General features: G+C 40.2%; 1 protein-coding gene and 1 long non-coding RNA gene across 9 annotated transcripts; one reads left to right on the top strand and one right to left on the bottom strand.

Annotated features, from left to right (window-relative positions):
- The first annotated feature begins 931 nt into the window (after positions 1 to 931).
- Positions 932 to 12,027, top strand: LOC129713883 (coiled-coil domain-containing protein 134-like). Of its 8 annotated transcripts, none has more exons than XM_055663250.1 (7): positions 932 to 950; positions 4,197 to 4,310; positions 5,538 to 5,659; positions 7,012 to 7,096; positions 8,438 to 8,619; positions 9,800 to 9,871; positions 11,501 to 12,027. In XM_055663250.1, exons 2-7 carry the CDS (start codon positions 4,208 to 4,210, stop codon positions 11,624 to 11,626), a joined length of 690 nt encoding a protein of 229 aa, XP_055519225.1. In that variant the 5' UTR covers positions 932 to 950; positions 4,197 to 4,207; the 3' UTR covers positions 11,627 to 12,027. The 8 variants fall into 8 exon arrangements, with proteins under 8 accessions (XP_055519225.1, XP_055519222.1, XP_055519223.1 ...); XM_055663247.1 differs by lacking the exon at positions 932 to 950 and adding an exon at positions 968 to 988; XM_055663248.1 differs by lacking the exon at positions 932 to 950 and adding an exon at positions 973 to 988 and having other exon boundaries at positions 4,194 to 4,310.
- LOC129713888 (uncharacterized) lies at positions 4,249 to 19,093 on the bottom strand. Its single transcript, XR_008726288.1, has 3 exons — positions 18,893 to 19,093; positions 5,321 to 5,463; positions 4,249 to 4,387 (listed from the first exon to the last, which is right to left on the bottom strand). It is a non-coding gene; the product is annotated as an uncharacterized LOC129713888 (long non-coding RNA).
- Positions 19,094 to 19,096: the final 3 nt, after the last annotated feature.

Below are 19,096 nucleotides of genomic sequence, written 5' to 3'. Positions count from 1 at the left end.
GATACTAGTATCTTTGGTCAGCAGAGTGAAGAGTCCATGATGGAGATGTGTGGGGTCATTTATAATGCTGTTGGCCTTGGACAATTAATGTCATCCATTAATGCCGGACTCTTAATCCACGGTAATAACCTGGATTCAGAAAGAATGCAAGTCGGTCAAAAATCTGCGCAGACTGTTAAGGTCGTATGTGTTTATTTACCATCGCCCGCCGGGGGCTTTGACTCTGACATTGGGAGGTGAACGAGGAGTGCAGGCGAGAGATGAGACTTTGCCTTCCATCACAGTGAGGAGGAGATAGATAGAATAGAATACCTTTATTGTCATTCAGACCTTACGGTCTGAACGAAATTTCGTGCCTGCAGTCATACATACAATCATACAATAATAAACAACAATAAACACAAATTAACATCCACCACAGTGCATCCTCCAAGCACTGTGGTGGAGGCAAAAATCTTAGGGCTGCAGTCTCTTCCCTCCTCTTCTCCCCCTGCGCTGAGGCGATTCCCCACTGGGCGATGGCACAAACAGTCCCGCGGCTCACCGAACCCCGCAAACTGTGATGGATGTTCGTGTAAATTGTGTTGTGTCTTGGTTCTTCTTCTTGTTTGTATGACTGCAGAAACCAAATTTCGTTTGAACCTCTGGGTTCAAATGACAACAAATAAATTGTATTGTATTGAAACAGCTGTATTGTGCATGTGCATGTGGCGGCGGCTTTGCTGCAGCGACTCCTGTGCACTCCGGCAGCCTGGGGTTTGAGTGACAGCTCCGTTGGCAGCCTGGGGTTTGAGTGACAGCTCCGTTGGCAGCCTGGGGTTTGAGTGACAGCTCCGTTGGCAGCCTGGGGTTTGAGTGACAGCCCCGTTGGCAGCGCGGTCACTGCGCGTGGCGCAAAGCCCCGCCCGCCAGGAGGCGCATGCGCAGTCAGTTGTGCGCTGGGATTGGAGGTGAGCGGAGGTTCCTCAATGATTCCCGCTCCCGCTCGGTAGGCCCGACCGTTCCCTTGTGCGCTGCGCTGCGCTGCGCTGCAGTAGCCGAGGGCCGGCCCACTGCTGCCGCCGGTAGCCCCGGGCTCCTCCCCGCAGTGCTCGCTGTTTCAGGTGAATGGTGAGCGGCTCCTGAAGGCCCCGGGACTCGGTGTCGGCCGGTGTCAGGGATGGAGGGTGGAAGATGGACCAGCACATGCCGCTTTAAACCGTAACTGGACACAAAATACTGGAGCAACTCAGCATCTCTGAGTCTGAACAGGGTCTCGACCCGACCTGGCCCGCTGAGTTACTCCAGCATTTCGTGTCTATCAGGGATGGAGGCCCTTGTACTACCCGACCCCTCCATGCCGACCTGCGCTTGGCCCCATATCCCCCCACTTGTACCTGTGCAAATGTATTTTAATTGTACTCGCAGTTGTTGCCACTTCCTCTGTAGCTTGTTCCATGTACACACCACCCTCTGTGTGCAAAGCTTTCCCAGCAAGTTCCTTTTAAATCTGTCCCCTGTCACTTCTAACCTGTGCTCTCGAGTTTTAGACTCTCCCACTCTGGCGGAAAGACTGTGGTTATTCACCTTATTGATTGCCCTTATGATTCCTAAACCTCTAAGAAGTTAGCCCTCAGCCTCCTTGGCTCCAGGGAAAAGATCCAGCCTCTCCATATAACTCAAACCCTCCCGTCACCCATTCCCTTTCTCTAGAGATACTGCCTGACCTGAATTACTGCAGCATTTTGGTATAAACCAGCATCTGCAGTTCCTTCCTAAACAACCATGCAGATCTTTATTGCACCCTTTCTAGTTTAATGAAAACCTTCCTTTCTCAGGGCAACCAGAACTGTACTCCAAATGTGGCTATTCCAATGTCTTGCACAGAGTAAGGAGTTGGGATGACATCCCAGCTCCTTACTTAATAACCTGACCAATGATGGCAAGGGTGCCAAACGTCTTCTTCACCACCCTGTCTACCTGTGTTGCCACTTTGAAGGGAGAGCATGTACCTGCTTCCCTAGGTGAGTGGTAGGACGTAGGTGAAGTTGATGAGAATGTGCTGAGAATTAAAACATGTACTCATGATTAGTGTAAATGGGTGGTTGATGATCAGCATTGGATCATGGGCTAAAGTGCCTGCTTGTGTTTTTCTCACTGACACTAATGTCAATCTTCAACTGTTCTGCATGGGGTGGAAGACCCCAGGTTGAATTCTGGTCTTGTGTTAGGTAACTTCAGCAATGGTCACACTTATTGACTACCGTATCTCTGGGTGACTGAGGCGAGGAAGGGAGGGAAATCAGTTGGTACTTACACCCCTGATTGTTATATTGCACCCCTACCAGGTTGATGAGAATGGGTGGATTTCTCTTCAGCACAGGTTGGTTCCCACCAATATTGTCAGATACACCATATTGTGTAAAACACACTCTGTTTCCAGCCTCAATTATCAGCTGTAGGCCTTGGATAGATGACTAGAAATACTAAACTGTTTTTCAAGAATATAAATAGTTGCTTCTAACAAAAATAATGCAAGAATTGTGCCATATTGGTTGCGTTTTTAAAATAAGCTGCTGATCTCTGCTGTGTTGGTATGAAAAGTATATGATCCATAAATACTCTTTCACAGCAATAATTTACCTGACCACAGACTGTGGTTTTATGAAGTAATAGGCACGAGTAAGAGAATAACAGGGGACAGAAAATTTAAACTATCACAATAAACTTTGGGCCTCAGTTTCTAACCAGATAGATGAAACAATAGTTCCTTCCCTCTCAAGCCCTTTTGTCTCAAGTCATTAACACGGAAGCATTACTAAAGTTCAATCTTCCTTTTGCTACTGGACTGTTTCCTCAATCCTGGTATTTTACCTTAGATTCAAGGAGAGTTCCACCAGACAGCAGCAGCTGTAATTCCACACTGATTGAGAACACTTAGCCAACACTCAAAAGGATTTGTTGCATGTTAAATTAACATTTCTAACCTATAATACTTAACCGTATAATCACGGGAAGTAAATGGGTATTATAATGTGGATAATTGGATTTTTAAATAGTAAGCAGGAGGGCCCAGTCACTACAGATGGGCATGTAAACATAATACTTGTATGCATGGGTATTTGTATGTACATTTTACCCTTTTTGCCCTATAGGAAAAAAGCAGAAAGTGAGTGTTTTGACTGATTGGTCACTGAATGAAACATTAACTCAATTTTCTGACAAATGTTGCAGAATCTACTGAGCACTTCCAGAAACTTATTTTTATTTCAAATTTCCAAGATAAATAGAATTGTAATTTTGTGTTGTGATGGTTGTATGATTTACAACTTTATCACTGCTATTCTGCCGAAATGGGGAGTGATGCAGGTTTAGTCATTTGACTTCAGCAATATGGGACGCAGTGAGATGGGAGCTGTCTCTATCATGTGCAGACAGATGACATTAGTTTATCTTGGTATCATATTTAGCACAGACATTGTGAGCCAAAGGACCTGTTCCTGTGTTGTATTTTTCTATGTTCTGAGTAGTCTGGCAAATTGGAACATCTATTCCAGAGCACAACAAGAAAACAGACGCAGATCTGAATGACCCTATCCAACAGGATGAGACCCATCCATCAACATCAGGGAAATAGGGACATTCATGTAGGTAAAACGGAAAATACCAGGTCATGCAACATCTATGGAGTGAGAAACAAAGTTAATGTTTCAGTTAGTGATGTATTTTTTAATCAGTGCTAGTGAATCCCATTGTACAAGTTGACACCGACAGCAAATACTCTGAAGTCAACACTACTTGGAACTGCTGGACAGAGATCCAGAACCTGCTCTAAGATGTGGTACATGTGGAATCCTTGCCTGAACAGTGAACAATGTAAAGCTAGCCTGCATGTGAGTGTGGGAGGGCTATCATTTACTGAACAGAAATACATGTGGTGTAGCTGCCACTAGAAACAGTTGACCAGTTTGAGAATTCTGCGCAATGGGTAAGATGTAGTTCAGTTTTCAATGTAACATTAAAATTTTTGCATTTTGCATAAAGTGTGTACAATTCAGCTTTCATTATTTTTCCACTGTGCAAAAAACTTCATCCAGAATCTTTCTGTGTGTTAAAGATGTCAGTGAGAAATAGAATGGATCTAAAATCCCCTTAAACTGTTCGTCTTGGAAATCTGTTTCTTTTGATATTTAACAAATGTCTATCTTTTAAAGTAGTCTCTTAGATCATGGATGTTCTGCAGATCTGTGTGATTGTGATCAGCATGTGTTTCACTGCATTCAGACCTTCCATTGGTCAAAAGCAAAACTTGGATTCAAGTCTAGAAATCTGTATCCTTTGTGGCAATGATGGGCTTTGTTCGTTCGATAATCTTCTCAAACTTACTGGAAAGTCAAGACAAACATGTCTGAAACAGCAAGGGTGCAGTGGATTAGTGTGCAGTGACCATTTCAAGCACAGCTCCAGCCCATGCTTGCAACTAGAACTCAATTTGTACAAGATGTCTAAATGTCGTTTAAAAGCTAGCACCATCATTCCCTATTTGCTCGATATCAATTCCTAGCATTGTAAACCAAATCTGATACACACTAAGGTTAAATGTTTGCCCCAAATTCAGTTTCAGACTTCAATTGTGTTCCATAACTAAGAATGACTGTTTTTGCTTCCAGACCCAGCTGCATCCGAGGTTATATCAAGACTCGTCTATTCCATTGCAATTCCAACTGGCCTTTGGCATTTAATCCTTTTCAACGTGGAAGCCACTCAAATCTGCTAAATATTCCTAACTCACACCGAGCCCCAATCCTATTACTTTCATGCACACTGATCAACAGTTAAGCAACGTCTCGGTTTTAAAATTCTCGTCTTTGTTCTCAAATCCTCCCATGGCCTTGCTATCCTCTAACTCTTTGTAACTTGCAGTGAATTTCCCCATATTACTTGGTCTGTTGTTGGTTAATGTGCCTTCACCTGCCAGGGCATTAAACTCTGAAAGTCCATGCCTTGCCTTGACGCCCCTCTATATTCCTTTAAAACTTATCTCTTTGCCCCCTCTTTGTTTATGTTCTGATTTATTTTGTGTGATAAAGCACCCTGTAATATCTTTTCTGTATTTCATGCAAGCAGATGTAGTTATTGGGTGAAGAGAGAATTGCAACATTGGGGTTAAGTTGCTGAGCTAGACAGAGTGCTGAGCCTTGATGACAGGCACGAGTTTAAATCGCAAATTGGCAACTGGGGAATATAAGTTTAATTAAATAAGGAAATTTTGAAAATCTAAAACAAAAGCTAGTTTCAGTAACATTAATCATAAAATGTTTGGATTGTCAGAAAAACCCACCTGCTTCACCAATGTGCTTTAGGGAAGAAAATCCACTGTCCTTATCTATTGTGGCAAGAGGTTGACTCTTATCTGCCTTCTCACTTCAGGGGCAATTGGGAATAGATGATAAACACTGACATATATTCAGCGATGTTCATATTCTGTGAACGAATAAATAAAGAACAATTTCTAAACTGTGTTTCTGAATATTTTCCTGAACGACACTGGTCTTTAGATAGGAAGTTGTTTGAAACTAAACGCAAAGACCAGATGCATGCATTGAAGAACATGATTGAATTAAATGATATAAATCAACAATACAAGATTATTGACATCATGTTGAAAGGATTATTCAAGGTGAGCAAAGAGAAGTAGCTTGGATAAATTCCACAAACGTTATTATGGTGCCTGCACAAACTATGTAACCAAACCAAGATTCCCCCTGGCCACTCCGAGGCCAACCAAGACAGTTTGCATACATTTGCCATATCCGACCATACATGTCCCATCATCTAAACCACCTACTTCCACCTCCATGACACCACCTTTCCCTGAGCTCGGATACTCCTGACACCGTGGTTTCGTTACATCTGGTCTGTACTAAGATTCTAATGGGCTTTCCTATTTGCATCCTCCGTAGATTTTGAGTTATTTTAAAATTCTGTTGCCTATCCTAATTTCCATCGTCTGTTCGTCATCACCTTTGGTTAGTTGCTTATAGCTCTTGGTCAAGCTAAGAGTCAATTGTAAAATGTTCTTCTTTAAAAAAAAATCCCTTCATGTCTATCTCTCAGCCCTACATCTTTCTGGGATTCTCCTTTCTCTGCTTCTGGCCTCTTATGTTTCTCCATTTTTATTGAAACTCTCCATCACTGCTAGCTATTCTTCCAAAGGCTGGTGACTGAGCTCTGAAACATGTTTGCTAATTTACTCCCAAGTTTATTATTTCCTCTTGTTTAAGATGTTCCTCTACATTGTTGCTCTGCTATCTCCTTATGTTGTGGAATTTTTTAAGTATTGTTTGGAAATGCTACAGATGTCCCACTTTATATATTAAACAGGGAATATTAATGCAATCTCTAAACGGCACATCGTTGAGTCTCATTGTACTCGTTCTCACCCAGCAAACAGCTAACGATGGCCTGTTTCCTTTATCATCGTTACTTTTTTGCATATCTTTCATTCATTTGTTCTATATCTGACACGTTTTTGTTTCCTTTTCACATCAAGCCTTTGTTTACTCCAATCACCTCCCCCCTCACCTGTATGTACTACCTGCTATCATTTGCCAGGCTGGACTCCATCCCCACCTCCCTTTTCCAGCTTTCTCCCCTTCCTCTATTAGTCTGAAGATCCTGACCCAATCTATAGTCTAAATGTCACTTTTGCCAGAGTGAGGCAAAACCTCATATTCCACTTGGGCCATTTACACCCACAACATAAGAATATCGAACTCTCCAATTTTAGATAACCTCTTTCAACCACCCCCACCCCCGTTTCCCTCCACTTTATCCCCCACAACTACCTTTGTTTTCCCTTTTTTAAACCAAGCTCATGTTAGCAACAATCAGAGTCTAAAAGAAAGAAATCTTAATAAAAATGGGACACCGTGAAAGGATGCTGTCACTAAACTCATTTCTTCATAACTGGTTTAAAAATAAGTTGGGGAAAAATCAGTTGAAACACATTTTGATTTTTGCTCATTCCAGGTACTAGAAGACTCCAAGTCGACTCTGATTGGTGCTGATGTACAAGCTGATGGACCACTACCTCATGATGAGAAACTCAAAGATGGTAGGTATAGTTCGAATAAACTTTTCCTTATGTTATGCTCTGTATGAAACAAAATCATTTACAACATTTCATTTGCCCTTTGCTTGTGAGAGTAGTCATGGGTCAGTGGTGCCGCTTGACCCTTAGTCAGAACGTTGTGGTTCACGTCTCACTAAATTTCAGCATCTGTTCCAAGCTGATACACTCGCAGTGAATAGCAGCATTCCCTGAGGTGGCTCGATTGTAATCATGTATAGTCTTTCCACTGACTGGTTAGCATGCAACAAAAGCTTTTCACTGTACCTTGGTACATGTGTCAATACACTAAACTATGCTTTCAGGCTTGAGCGGCTGGGGACTATTTTAATTGACCAGAAAAGGATTGTTTGAGAATTTTTTAATTATTCAGTGAAAAGGGTAAAACTGCTTGGTAGGCTGGTGATGATGATTAATTGATTTCAAAGGACCAGAAAGTGGGAAGAGAAAGATAGTGAAGGAGCTGACCAGTTGGTTACAACACTCCAACGCTTTCTGTGTCATCCTCCAAACTTCTCTTTTCCCAGCTAAGCAAGTAGTTTCAATGGGCCCATTTCTATATTCATTGGATTCTAGATTAGTCTAAGTGTCCAAAGCAATGGAAGGGAAAACAAGTTACAATCTCCATGTCTGATCATTATTCGCACTGCATCTACTGGGAGTCTACTTACTAACAGTGTTGCAATTTCATCCAACGAACTCCAGCAGTTTAACAATGGTCAGTGTGTTTTCCAGAACAAATTAGAGATGGAGAATAACTCCTAAACTTACCAGCAACAACCACAAGTTAAGAATGAGTTAAAATTACTGGATGTAGATATTGGCTGATTATGTTCAGCTGAATAAGGATCTCGACCTGAAATGTCACCCATTCCTTCTCCTCAGAGATGCTGCCTGTCCCACTGAGTTACTCCAGCATTTTGTGTCTATCTTTGGTTTAAACCAGCATCTGCAGTTCCTTCCTATACATGTTCAGCTATCATATCTGCTACAGTTGATAAAACGATCAACTATAGCAGATATGATAGATGGACATGTAAAACAATCAACTGTACTTCTAACAGAAAAAGGACGTGTTTCCATTGCATCTCTCTTCATTATTAGGGGAATGCTATCTACATATTGTCTTCAGGATGCCAGCACTTTCAGGAGCTTTAGTAAAGCTCACATGTGGAGTTCAATATATGGAATTTATAATTATATTTGCAAATTTGAATATTTTATTATCTGATGTATTATCCAATGTATTATTATATTATCCAATATATTATTTCCAAACTGATACAAATAAATCTTTCTAACAGCCAATCCTGATTTGCTTTTCAGCTTATTCACACATTGTTGAAAACACGGCCTTCTTTGGGGATGTCGCACTGCGTTTCCCTAAGATTGTCCACTATTACTATGACCGAAACTCTAACTGGAACAACCTAATCCGATGGGGAATCAGTTTCTGTAACCAAACAGGAGTTTTTGATGAAGGTCCTCACACTCACCTTCTGAATCTGGTGAGCAAAAATATGTGTTTAAAGGGTTTGTTTTTAATGGAACCATTTGCATAGATAACACTATTGTGTTGTGTTTAGATACAAATTCTGGAGGAATTATACTCAGTGTAAAAGGAAAGTCAACCATCAAAATCTGAAGAAAAGCTAACTGGCACCACCTAGTGGAAAATTGTAGAACTGCCATCTGCCAAATAACAGTTAGTTTTTAGTGATACAGGCCTTAGAACCCACCTGTCAACCATCAATCACCCGCCTACTCTAGTTCTATATTATTCCACTTTCTCACCCACCCCCTACAAACTTGGGGCAATTAACAGAGTCCAATTAACCCACAAACCCATAGGTCTTTGAGATGTGGGAGGAAATCGGAGCACCCGGAGTGATCCCACAGGGAGAATGTGCAAATTCCACACTAGAGCACCAGAGATTAAGATCTAACCTGGGTCTCTGGGGCTGTGAGGCAGCAGCTTTGCCAGCAGCACACTTTTTCGAAAAACAATTTATTTACATAACTTGTGTTGATGTTTATACATTCAGTCAACTGCCCCAAACGGTCAACTGGCCTATTAAAAAATGTATGCTCTACACAAACCTCCATGCACCTTTCTTTATCTAACTATTATTGTATACATCTGCGCTGCAGGTAGGGCTTCTGCCTCACAACACCAAAGACCGGGTTCAGTCCTGGCTGGGTGCTGTGTGTGTGTGTGTGGAGTTTGCAATTTTTCTCTGTGCATGTGGGTTTCTAGGTATCCCCCCTACCCTGTAGATATGGTTTGGTAGGTTAATTGGCCTTTGTAAATTGCCTCTGATCTGTAGGTGAATGGTAGTATCCGTAAGGAGTTGATGGCACGTTGGGGAGACTAAAAAGTAGGGTAATTGAGATTAGATTAAATGGGCGATTGATAGTGATCAATTGGGGCACTAATGCCGGTAAAATATAACGTGGGTTGGCAATCAAATATATCCATGTGATGGAATTCTGTGATTTTAATTTCTAATGAAAGATCTTAGAAATATTTACTTTGACACCAAATTCTTTTCAGTAATATTTATTTCTAATTTCCCACAGATCATTTAAATCCATGTAATCTGTTGGTTATCATGGCAATAGTTTGAGATGCAGGATAGAAAAGACAGCATTTACAACATGCTTTTTATTTGTTTCCCTGATCAACAGATGGCACAGGAGCTTGGGATCAATGAAAAATCTCCTGACTATAAAAATCCATTTAAAGATGAGGATGACGATGTAAGTACAGTAATAATTGTCTGTTTTTCCATTGTTCATTATTTTCTAATTGCTTTTCTTCTATTATTTCCCCTCTGGATATTTGTAGTCACTTGCTCCAGCACTTCAAGTTTGAATTGTTTTGTTGGTTAAAACAGATATTAGAAATCTGGAAACAGATAGCTTATAACCAAGTTGTTGAGGAGCATCATAAAGATGTTGGAAATGAAAAGTGAAGATGTTCAAGAGACCAGAATTGGAGAAGTTCTAATAATCCCACAATTCTGTGTGGGTGGACAAAATTGATAAAGAAGCAAAGTCACAAATGGATTTCAAAATAAGGTTCAGAATTTTCAAAAACTGGAACCAATTATCAGCACAGCGTTGAAGGATGAATGGATCTCAGTGGAAGTTATAGATTTCTTGAGTCATATAGTAAAGAAACAAGCACTTCATTCTACCTTGTCCATGCCGATCATCGGGTACGGGTCTATACTAATCCTATTCTGCTCGTCGTCTTTTTATGCCATAAATATTTAAGTGCTCATACAGATCCTTATTAAATGTTGTGAGTCTCTGCCTCTACCACTCTCCCTTAGACTGCCACTCACATGCCAAGTACCTAATGCAGAGGAAAAAAAATCTTCCTCAAATTCTAGGTAAACCTCTCACCCTTTACTTTTGCCCTCTAGTTTTATATGTTTCTGCTATGGAGAAAAGAAAAGCCAAGTCAAAGCGAGTTTATTGTTATATACACACGTACAGTAAGGCACAGGTACAATGAAAATCTTGGGTGCATTAGCACCATGGACTCAAACATACAAAAATAAATTCTACTTAAATTACACATAAAATGGCTAAAAGACTGCAAAAACAAAAAGACATGAATTGGAAACACAATTAGAAGAAAACACAAGTGCAAGAGGTGAACCGTCATCTTCAGTTATCGAGGTAAGATAAGAGTTGTGCAGGTTGGTCGAGAACCTGTTAGTTGTGGGAACAATAGTCGTTTTTGGTGGTGTAGGACGTCAGGTTTCTGCTACGGCATGAAGAGATAGGGTTGGAGGAAGCTTATGTGGAGCATAAAACCTTTATTCCAGTTGGGCTGAATGACTTGTTTCTCAGGTGTAACTGTCATGTAATTCCAGTTGTAGTAATACATGTAAAGACAACTGTGCATCTTTCAAGTAATTTCTTACATGTGACATATTTTGTGACTGTTCAGAAATTATTTTCAATAACATAATTTTGCGTTGGTCTTTTTTTCCAGTTATTTGGTTGTTCCATAATGCAGTGACTTTGCCAAAACACAGAATTAATTGTTAAAACTTTCATATTTTGTCCAATTACGTGCTTTGAGTCTGGCTACGCTTTTCAAATGTCAGAAGTCATTGTCCACAAACAACATATATGTGATGAGCTTCAACATCGCATCCAAAGCTGCAAGGCCTTATTGTTTCCCTCAAACTAATAAAATGTTTCATAGTTTAATTACTGTTAATGGGACAAATGATGTGCTGTTGTGTTCAGCCTATAAATCAGTAACCAGCAAAGCTACAATAACACCGAGAGAGCTAAATTTAGGTTGAGAAATATTTTAAATATATAATCAGATTTGCAAATTGATCCACTGTAATTTGTATTTTACAGTTTATCGAGACTACTGATGCCTTTCGTAAAGCCTTTAAGGATGAGGAGAAAAGGAGAAAAAAAGAAGATAAGAGGAAGGAGCTTCGAAAAGGGCCAAGAATTTCAAAGACTAGATCTGAATTATGACCACTGAGCAATATGACAATTGCTAAAACTGTTACTATACTGTTGACTGGAGCTGCTACAAATATTTCATTGCCATCAATACTTATACAAGGTTGAAGAAAATTATTTCAAGATGGTGGTAGCCTTTATGTATTTGCCATCATTGGAGCTGCTACCTTTAATTGAAAGAAGCAGTGTCATCAAGCCTGCATTTGTTTTGATTCATGTAAATAAAATAGGTCTGAATTACTGAATGTAATTCCTGAAATGCTGGTGAAAATCCCAGTATCTGAGCTAACAAACCTTTTCTTTCATGACTGTTAAATAATGAATTAATTTAAGCAGGTACCAACGCTATTGTGCAATATAGGTTGAACTTTTGGTTTTCCAATTTCACAATAAAAAGCAGGGTTGTAAAAAAATATGAATGATCTTAAATACTGACAGATTTCTTCAATCCTATGCAGTACACATAAAATAGTACTCATAGGCTGAATGTTCCAATTCTACGGTCACCAAACGAGATTTTCAGTTTATTTAAAATAATGAATGATATTATGCATCTGATATAATACATTTATGATATTATGCATTATTAAAATAATGAATGATATTATGCATCTCCCATATATAGATATTATATATAGGGAGTCCTTTTCCCCAACTTTTTGCCTCTAAGATATTTTGCAAAACCTACCTCTGTTCTAATATGTATATGGTTTTATGTCAAATTTTACTTGATAAACTCCTGCTATGATGCTTAGGATGTATATAAAGGTTAGCCAGGTAAATTTTTGAAGAGCCAAATAATTATTCAATACGTCTGATTTGGACGGAAAAGAATGTAAACATTTAATGCTGCCACCATTCATCTCAGAACCTCAAGGTTTGGGATATTATCTGTGTGGAATTAAAACAAAACATTTTGGTAATACTCAGCATATCAGGCAGCATCTATGGAGGGAGAACCAGGAAAAGGTTGTGTTTCCCATTATTCTCTTCATAACTTACGTAAATTACAAGGAGCCCCTTCAGTGTCTTTGGAATTTCAGTGCACTGTACCAATCTGACTAAAGAATGCAGGTCATAATTGCTTTTACAAATCATGTAATTTACCGGTGCTATAGAAGTGTCTCAGTGGTTAGGTAAATATATTATTTTTTGTTAAATGCAAAGAATTCTATTGCTTGCTGACATTTGAGAGGATATGTCGAGTTGAGGGGATAAAGAATAAATGTGATTCATGAGATTCAAAAAATTACATTTTTAAGTTGTCATACGTTTTATTTTATAAATCTTTTACAATTCCTTTTTGTTTGAGCCATAATGTGCTTTACAACTTATTGCAACTCATTTTGGCTCATCCCTCTGCCAATATGGTGGGAAAGAAAGCAAAAAAGAAATACAGTAGAGATTTGTTATTAGAATTTGGATTTGAGATCTTTTATTAGTTTCACTGTTACAAAAAAATCAAGGGGAAAAATTGGACAAATTATCAGCAACTTATAATTGCATATGATTTAATATAAAGTTTGCCATGACGATGAAACATGATGAAATGGTTTCAGAGCAGAGGCAGAAATGTTATAGAAGTGGAACTGAATAATCTTGAAGTTGGGTACAAAATTCAGTGATAAGAATAATTGGTATGGGGAGGATGGAGAAATAGTTGAGGAGGAAAATAATAATAATAAATTTTATTTATGGGCGCCTTTCAAGAGTCTCAAGGACACCTTACAAAATTTAGCAGGTAGAGGAAAAACATGTAAGGAGAATGAAATAAATAGTAGAGACATGACTAGTACACAAAGTAAAGACAGAATACAATTCAAAACACAATATGAGGCAATTAATGCACAGATGAAAAGGGAGGGGGACGTGGGGCTAAGGATAGGCAGAGGTGATGAGATGGGTCTTGAGGCGGGACTGGAAGATGGTGAGGGACACGGAATTGTGGATCAGTTGGGGGAGGGAGTTCCAGAGCCTGGGAGCTGCCCTGGAGAAGGCTCTGTCCCCAAAACTGCGGAGGTTGGACTTGTGGATGGCGAGGAGACCGGCTGATGTGGATCTGAGGGACCGTGAGGGTTGGTGGGGGGAGAGGAGGTCAGTGAGATATGGGGGGGGGCCAGATGGTGGAGGGCTTTGTAGGTGAGGATCAGGATTTTGTAGGTGATCCGGTGGGAGATGGGAAGCCAGTGAAGTTGTTTGAGGACTGGAGTGATGTGATGTCAGGATTTGGTGTGGGTGATGAGTCGGGCGGCTGCGTTCTGGACCAGTTGAAGTCGGTTGATGTAGGTGGAGCTGATGCCAAGGAGCAGTGAGTTGCAATAGTCCAGTCGGGAGGAGATGAAGGCATGGATGAGTCTTTCAGCAGCAGGAGGTGTGAGAGAGGGTCTGAGTTTGGCGATGTGGCGGAGATGAGAGAAGGAGGTTTTAATGACATGGAAAAGATGATGGAGATACACACGAGTATGAGCCAAATCCTCAATTTTTATAAAAATAGCATTAAAATGAACTGCATAAGTTACAGATAAACTACAATTAATGTGTTCACGTTTAATTATACAGCGAGGTGATTGAAGGGACGAAAAATATTTTTTGATAACAGGAAGAACACAACAGTAATTTTGGGAGGCTAGAGAAATTCCACCCGTTTCTGATAATTACTACATTGTTTTGGGAGATTTGTGCAAAGTTTATTAATACACAGTATTAATGTGAGGCTTAAATAGTTCATTTTCTATTGTGGTTCAGATTGGGATGTTAAGATTTTTATTTATTTTTTCCTGAAATTAGGATATTTTAGGTTATTAAAAAGATGCTTCAATTTGTGAACTCTACCGAAGCAGCTAAATTAAAAGATGTTGTAATAACATATTTGAAGTCATAAACCTTAGTGAGAGTTCCTACATAACCTATATATCCAGTCCAGCACACAGATGCATTGAGTGGCACAATTAGTGTAGTGGTTGCCTCACAGTTCCACGGATGTGGGTTCAATCTTGATCACCAGTACTGTCTGTATGAAGTTTACACATTCTCTCTGTGATCGAGGGCGCTCAGCTTTCCTCTCAAGGACGAATTTAATTGTGACAAAGCTGATGTGATGCATTTTTGGAAGGCCAACACAGTTAATCGCGGGGTGATGGAGCGCATTGATGTACGGAGGGAGTTTGGGGTATGTCCATAAATTTATGAAAGTGGCAACACAGGTGGATAAAGTAGTAATTAAGGCCTATGGGATACCCCTTCATTGGCTGTGGCATGGAATATAGGACATCATGTTACAGCTTTATAAAACATTGGTATGGCTACACTTTGAGTGTTGCATACATTTCTGGTCACCCCATTAAAGAAACGAAGGACAGGATCAAAGATCTTAGAGCGAAGGACAGGATTGTGCTAGAGAGGCTGCAGAGGAAATTCAGCTGGATGGGAGCATTTCATTTATTGGAAAAGATCGGATAGGCGACCTTTGTTTACCCTGAGACAGAGGAGGCAGTGGGTGACCTGACAGTGGTAAATAAAATTAAGAAAGGGATTGATAAGGTAGTGGTGGAGGTGTCTAGAACAAAAGTACATATGAAGGTGAGGAGTAGGAACCAAGCACACTGGGTTTAGAGTAGGTCTGAGTGAGTTTTTCTTTCACACAGGGTAGTTGGAGTCTGAAGAGGTGGCCTAGGTCCATACTCCCACAATATTGAAGAACTATCTGGATAAGTCAGTTGCTGAGACACAGGCTAGAAATCTAATGCACGTAAATGGAATTAATACAGATAGGTACAATGAACAGCATGGTAATTATGGGCCAAAGGGTCTGTTTTTGTGCTGTATGTCACTATAATGTGTAGGTTGTTCTGTTAATTGGCCATTACCATTGGAGTTAATTGGAAATATTGCCTCCAATTTGCAGTTGAGTGGTAGAAACTGGTGGGAGTTGATGGGCTTACGGAGAGAATAAAACGAGAATAACATTCAGTGAAGAAGGATCTCGACCCGAAACATCGCTAATTCTTTCTCTCCAGAGATGCTGCCTCACTCGCTGAGTTACTCCAGCATTTTGTGTCAACCTTTGATTGAAACCAGCATCTGCAGTTCTTTCTTACACAGAATAAAATGGATATGTGTAAATGGTTGTTTTATGGTCAGCAGAGATTTAGTGGAAGGAAGGGCCTACTTTTGTGATGTACACCTATATGCACCCTCTCCAGATATCCCAGCATGTAACATTGTTAAGGCAAGTTTTAAATTACATAGTAATGGCTTTTATCAATGGCATGAATATTGTTTGATTTAAATTTTTTTAAATTCCAAGAAAACCTGAGGGGCTGTTATTGATTAAAACTGTTAAATTCAAATACCAACTACAATGCAACACTGTTAACAGGTTTCATAAAGTCCTTTATTCTTGAACTCTGCTTTTCCTTTCTTTGAAAATGTTCATACATGATGGAAATTTTTAATGTTAGCCGATTTAACCTTTCTAAGTTTCTATTTGACTTACACTGATTAAGATGTTGCATGTGCTTTCCCCTGATTTTCCCTTCAGTCATTGCGATACATATTTGCCTATTTTAGCATCTCCACCGATGACTTAATGGTTTCTAATGTTGATTTCAAGATTACAACATCTCATCTCCCAATATCTCTCCATATAAATAAACTCCCTCCTTGCCTTTTCTGGCATTTTTATGACTGATAAACAAATGTGTTCAAAGACAAAATAATATCCAAGAGTTGGAGAGTTATGAACCTTGTATTATGAAGACCTTTTCCTGTGCTCTTTGATTGTAATATACATCCTTACCACAAGGATATACGAAGCCTGAAAAATAAATATGGTATAAACAAATAAATATACAGGATGAAAAAAAAGGTGTAGAAAAGGTAGAAAAAGGAAGCAGAGTAAAAAAATTTGAGAGGCAAAGGTAAAATAAATTCTTCAATCCTGCTTCTGTGCTCTGATGATTTGCATTTCAATGGCAGTCAAGGGCTGAAAGGACAAAAAAGTGCTGGGGTAACTCAGTGGATCAGGCAGCATCTCTGGAGAACATGGATAGGGATCTTCCCTACAGCCATTAGGCTATTAAACACAGCAACCTCCAAATAAGCTCTAAACTACACAGACCTAGGGGCATTGGTTTTGTCTTTTTGCACTATTATAGTTTGTTTGTTTTATGTGTGTGAGTATGTACACACACGTGTATCATTTATTACATTGTTTACAGAGTACTATGTTTACATATTCTGTTGTGCTGCTGCAAGAATTCCATTGTTCTGTGTGGGAAGGAACTGCAGATGGTGATTTACACCAATGATGGATACAAAATGCTGGAGTAACTCAGCAGGACAGGCAGCATCTCTGCCGAGAAGGAATTGGTGACATTTCGGGTTGTTCTATCTGGGACATATGTCAACTCAAACCTCAGTGCATATTATAAGACAGTCGACAGACGTCAACAGGATTAACAAACTCATCAGGAGGGCTGACTCTATCCTGGGGACGGAGTTGGATTCATGGGAGGTGGTCTTGGAGGGGAGTACTCGGGATGTTCCTCAAACCAAAGATCCTTCAGCTCGCTATAGGATCTTTGCCTCAAACTGCGGACAATACAGCTCACCCCCTCCAGCTTGGGCCAAATATACTAACTGCTCGCCCCCTCCGTGACACACACTGGTCAACCTGAGGAGTACCTTCAGCAACAGACTGATTCCACCAAGATGCAGCACAGAACACCACAGGAGATTAAGTCAATAGTTTGTAGTCAATGTTCTGTTGTGCTGAAGCAAAGCAAGAATTTCATTGTCCTATCAGGGACACATGACAATAAACTCTCTTGAATCTTGAGATCGTTTTTCCCCGTGGCTACCAAACCGTACAACTCCTCCTTCTGTCGTGAAGTAGACTGACTCTCCTCTCCCCAATCCTTTCCACTCGTCACTTTAATTTCATGTATTTTGTATTTTTTATGACTGTAGTTGGCAGATCAATTTCCCTCCTGGGATAAATAAAGTTCTATCGTGTCATAAGTCTACCTCAGTACATATACCTCATTACAAGTCGACTTCAGTGCATATTACTCAATGCAACTGCGTGTATCTTATTACAACTCTACTTCTTTTAAAATATTAATATTTTATTAGTATTACAGGTACAATCATATGGCACCAAAGTGCCTAATATATATATTCATAATACATTTTATGTACAGCTTCTTTTTTTTTGTTATAATAAAGAAAGATGAGAATAAGAAAAATAAATTAGATAGTAAAGGATAGAAAGGCGTGAGATATATAGTGTGTGAAGAAAAAGAAAAAAGACGAATGAGTGAGGAAAGTTGAGGAAAAGAAAATAGAAACATAGAAATTAGGTGCAGGGGTAGGCCATTCGGCCCTTCAATATGATGATGGCTGATCATCCAACTCAGTATCTTGTACCTGCCTTCTCTCCATACCCCCTAATCACTTTAGCCACAAGGGCCACATCTAACTCCCTCTTAAATATAGTCAATGAACTGTGGCCTCAACTACCTTCTGTGGCAGAGAATTCCACAGATTCACCACTCTCTGTGTGAAAAATGTTTTCCTCATCTTGGTCCTAAAAGATTTCCCCCTTTTATCCTTAAACTGTGACCCCTTGTTCAGAAAGAAGAGAATAAGACATAAAATAAATAAACAAATAAACAAAAACAAAAAGGTAAGGAGATCATTGTTTATAATCTTGACCATCCCTCATCCAGTCCTGAAACAGTTAGGTTTTACAATTGTGTTGCACCATATGATTCCTTACAAGTCGACTTCAGTGCATATTACTCAATGCAACTGCGTGTACCTAATTACAAGTCGACTTCAGTGCATATTACTCAATGCAACTGCGTGTACCTCATTACAACTCTACTTCAGCGCATATTACTCAATGCAACTGCGTGTACCTAATTACAAGTCGACTTCAGTGCATATTACTCAAGTGCATATTACTCAATGCAACTGCGTGTACCTAATTACAAGTCGACTTCAGTGCATATTACTCAATGCAACTGCGTGTACCTAATTACAAGTCGACTTCAGTGCATATTACTCAATGCAACTGCGTGTACCTCATTACAAGTCGACTTCAGTGCATATTACTCAATGCAACTGCGTGTACCTAATTACAAGTCGACTTCAGTGCATATTACTCAATGCAACTGCGTGTACCTCATTACAAGTCGACTTCAGTGCATATTACTCAATGCAACTGCGTGTACCTCATTACAACTACTTCAGCGCATATAATAAGTGGGTTACCTCACCGAGACCGCAGGCTTCGGGCGGGCGGCTCTGACTAAGGCCGCGTCACCATGACGACCGGCCGTGACGCCGCATCGCCCCACCGGGCGGAGCGCGGGCCCATTGGCCGTCCGCTATCTCGTGTTCCCCGACACGACGAACGGCCGCCGCTCGCGCCACCGTTCGAGCCGGACGCCGCGCGGGCGGGGGCGGGGCCTGGGG

Source organism: Leucoraja erinacea, chromosome 37 (genome assembly GCF_028641065.1).
Source record: "Leucoraja erinacea ecotype New England chromosome 37, Leri_hhj_1, whole genome shotgun sequence".
Classification (NCBI taxonomy): Eukaryota; Metazoa; Chordata; class Chondrichthyes; order Rajiformes; family Rajidae; genus Leucoraja; species Leucoraja erinaceus.
The sequence above is the reverse complement of the archived record's forward strand: the minus strand, read 5'-3'. Positions and strand labels throughout refer to the sequence as shown.

Excerpts from the sequence above, each read along its gene's own strand:
- LOC129713883 (XM_055663243.1), top strand. The coding sequence starts at position 5,426 with ATGATAAACACTGACATATATTCAGCGATGTTCATATTCTGTGAACGA. Across the intron at positions 8,620-9,799 it reads ACACTCACCTTCTGAATCTG|ATGGCACAGGAGCTTGGGAT; the intron begins GTGAGCAAAAAT and ends CCTGATCAACAG. Across the intron at positions 9,872-11,500 it reads TTAAAGATGAGGATGACGAT|TTTATCGAGACTACTGATGC; the intron begins GTAAGTACAGTA and ends TGTATTTTACAG.